This window comes from Dryas octopetala, chromosome 9, assembly GCF_963921425.1.
Source record: "Dryas octopetala chromosome 9, drDryOcto1.1, whole genome shotgun sequence".
Classification (NCBI taxonomy): domain Eukaryota; kingdom Viridiplantae; phylum Streptophyta; class Magnoliopsida; order Rosales; family Rosaceae; genus Dryas; species Dryas octopetala.
Genome location: NC_141374.1, coordinates 10,356,777 through 10,360,184, shown reverse-complemented (window position 1 = coordinate 10,360,184; position 3,408 = coordinate 10,356,777). Strand labels below are relative to the sequence as shown.

At 33.8% G+C, this 3,408-nt stretch overlaps 1 protein-coding gene across 1 annotated transcript; it reads right to left on the bottom strand.

Moving 5' to 3' along the window:
- Positions 1–1,580: 1,580 nt before the first annotated feature.
- LOC147273924 (basic helix-loop-helix (bHLH) DNA-binding superfamily protein) lies at positions 1,581–3,408 on the bottom strand. The gene is made up of 3 exons (XM_086228286.1): positions 3,064–3,408; positions 2,454–2,807; positions 1,581–1,640 (listed from the first exon to the last, which is right to left on the bottom strand). The coding sequence occupies exons 1-3, from the start codon at positions 3,403–3,405 to the stop codon at positions 1,581–1,583; spliced, it is 756 nt and encodes a 251-aa protein (XP_086084412.1). The 5' UTR covers positions 3,406–3,408.

Genomic DNA, 3,408 nt, shown 5'->3' with positions numbered 1-3,408 from the left:
TTTGAAAGATCCATTAACGAAAGGGATCTGTTACGCTATTAATCCATTTTGTATAACAGTTTAAGTTTTTGGGGTTGATAGTTGTTTAACATGATATAAGAGTTCTAATTGTAAAAAGTCAAACCTACAAATTTCATTCTCCACATAATTTATTATGCCTACGTCAGTAAAACGTACCCTTGATTTGTTTGGATTACTGTAAGAAAAGTTCCTAGCTAGATGCAATGCCAAGTTTCCCAGAATCCAGAATTTACTGCAAGATCGAGTAGTGTACTGGTAGAGAGATAGATCATAAAGCTCCTCTCTCTTAACCATGCATATATATATGATATGTACGTAGGTGTATACTTGCACCGTTTGGGTGGAAGAATTTTGGCTTATACAAATTAATTTTGTATTTCATTTGATTCGTGGCACTAATCTGGAATAGACTGTCAATCATATATTAACCTGGAATGTGCATGTTGCAAGTTAATTGTATGCAATTAAATAAATAATGATAATTAATTCTATGCAATTAGTAACACCTTAGCTCATTTCTAGTAATAATTTGATACTTTATGGAATAATAATAAGTGATTAAGGAGAATGTAGACATGCAATTGCAATTTGCAATTAATTAAATGACTAACTTATTGAGCTACCACACCAATATTGAATATTATAGTATAATCATTATGCAATTTGCAATTAAAAATTATGTTCTTTCATTTGTGTTACTGTACGTTGGAAGAGGATCCTCTTCGAAATGTATATATACGTACTAACTATATGTGATCAGAGAAAAATGAAGTTAAGGTCTTCTTCATCTGAGAGAGATTATAAATAAAGAAAATTATGGATGGGAATTGGTACCTTAATTATTTGTGATAAGAACAAGAGAACATGCATGATATCGATGATATATATGATGGAGCGCACTGCATGCCACCATATTGCTGTGTGCTATATATATACTTGCTATCTAGTCTAGTGATGCATAAGCACAAAATTATGCAATGATGATCATCTTGTTCAACAGAAATGTGGAACCTCTATCTAGAAATATACATGTTAGTCTCAGTTAAAATGCATGCAAGTATGAAACATAAAAATGAAATTTAGTATCTGATTTAATTAGCAAAGCCAACCTCTGACAGTAGCATATATAGTAATTCTTTCACATATGTGATAATGCGCTAATGGAGCTTACAAGGCGTTTTTCCAAGCTGAACTAGCTACTACCATTAATTTGAAAAAGTAAGGTCTCATTTGGTTCATGATTCAAACACTGTTTCAAAAAATTTCTTCACAGTTCTATCTATGGAATACCATAAATAAAAACAAAAAACAGTAACCGATCGAGAATGATACCAAAAGGAGACCCTAAAAACTTTGAAAATCATCGATCAAATTATTGACATAATCGATGTACGATGATTTCTCTGATCTTCAACAGCTTTTGCAAAACAGTCAAAAAGCATATTTCCAGTACCAGGCCACATGATGAGGTGCCGGGAAGGCCAAAGATCGACAGGGAAAAAAATCAATACTACTGATCCCAACACCTTATTTGAAGCCAGCAGCAGGCTCATCAGTACTTAATTTGTATTCAATCTCTGTTGGAGCTCAGACACATCAATGCTTCTCCCATCACTCACCTGTTTACATACATACTAATTATGAGAGGGGCCTATATGGTTGATATATAATTAACACAAGGTAACGTTTCTTTGCCAGACAATGTGGTCGATCAATGACTCAAATAGAGGAAATTACAGATTTGGTCCACTTATTTTATACCTAGTTCAATTTTGGTCCACGATCTTTTTTAAGTTCTGTTTTGGTCCACTAATTGTTTCATTTGTTCAATAAAGGTCCAGATTTGTGACTTTAAATCTTTTGGGTTGTGTTTTCTTCAATTATAATTGAAGTATAAGTTATATTTCATCATTTCTTAGTCATAAAAACAAATTTGGAGTATTATAATCTAAGAGAATTGAGATTTGGTGAAATTTGAAAAATTGGCAGTTTTAGGTACCCTACTTTAGGGTCAATTATCTTGAGTTTTAGAACTCCAATTTGAATGATCTTTATATGGTTGTAAAGAAGAAATGCATAGCTTTAAAACAAGTATATATTTGCTGAATTTGGGTGAGATTTGATAGGGTAAAAAGCAGGCCAAATTTGAGAAAACAAATCTGGACCTTTATTGAACAAGTCAAACAATTAGTGGACCAAAACAGAACTTAAAAAAGATTGTGGACCAAAATTGAACTAGTATAAAATAACTGGACTAAATCTGTAATTTTCTCACTCAAATAAATCAGCTGGTACAAACGTCTGACAATATAATATATCAGATATTTGACAAGAAAATATTACCTAATTAATCAAGAGAAAAGAAATTGTGGTCGAATCCCTAAGTAATTAAGGTTGATATGTAACAAGGCATATATTCGATTACAACATACCTCAGATTCAATCGTGTGAAGTAACCTTTCATTTACTTGTGTTGAGATGCAGCTCACTATACCAAGGCCTTCTCCAATAAGAATGCGGAGCACTCTTGAAAGAGGAAGCTCTTGATTCAAGGGAGTATTCACAACCACCTCCACTCCTGCCCTGCAAGGTCTAACCACCACAGAATCCGACACCGGACATTGTGAATTTTCGGGTACTGCAGGAGTACTATTACTCAGAGAGCATGGATTATTGCACGATCTTTTCAGTTCATCCTTCTTATCATGCAGCTCTTGAATATTGTTTTGTAGATGTTTTATGTAATTTGCTGCCTGGTGCACATGATCGGATATAGACCTCTTTCCCTGAAGTACATGATATATCAAAATGCTAATCTCAAACCCAAAACTGGAGGATATAAAAAAATTTTGGTAAGTCAAAAGACTCAAAACCCTTAGAATACGATTCTCATTCACAAATATTAAAATTCATACAGTCTGGTATCTTATATGTAATATTGTAAATCAGAACTTTTGGAATCGTATCTGAATATTGTAGGGTTCTAGCTCATTCCCTAATAGTTTATATCAAAATTTGACATGATATTGGAGGAAATTGTACCTTGAGATATTCAACAGGGAGTTGGGATCGTAGAGATGCATAAAGGGTAGCCATTTCTTGTCTTCTTTGTCTTTCAATATCTCTATGCATGATCTTCTTGACCTTCTTGTTCTCCTTGGGGGGTTGATCATCAATTTGATCACCAAAAGTGATTGATACTTTACGCTTCTGACAAAAGTTTGGCTTGCAATTAGAGAGGTCACGACCATCCTGAGAGGGAGTCAGTGGGAGCTGATAATTGTCTTGGATTGTGTGTTCAAGCCAGGGAATGCAAGAGTACTGCAATAGATCATCTTGTTCTAAAGCTTGGTCAAATTGGAATATGGAGGGAATATAATCCATGTT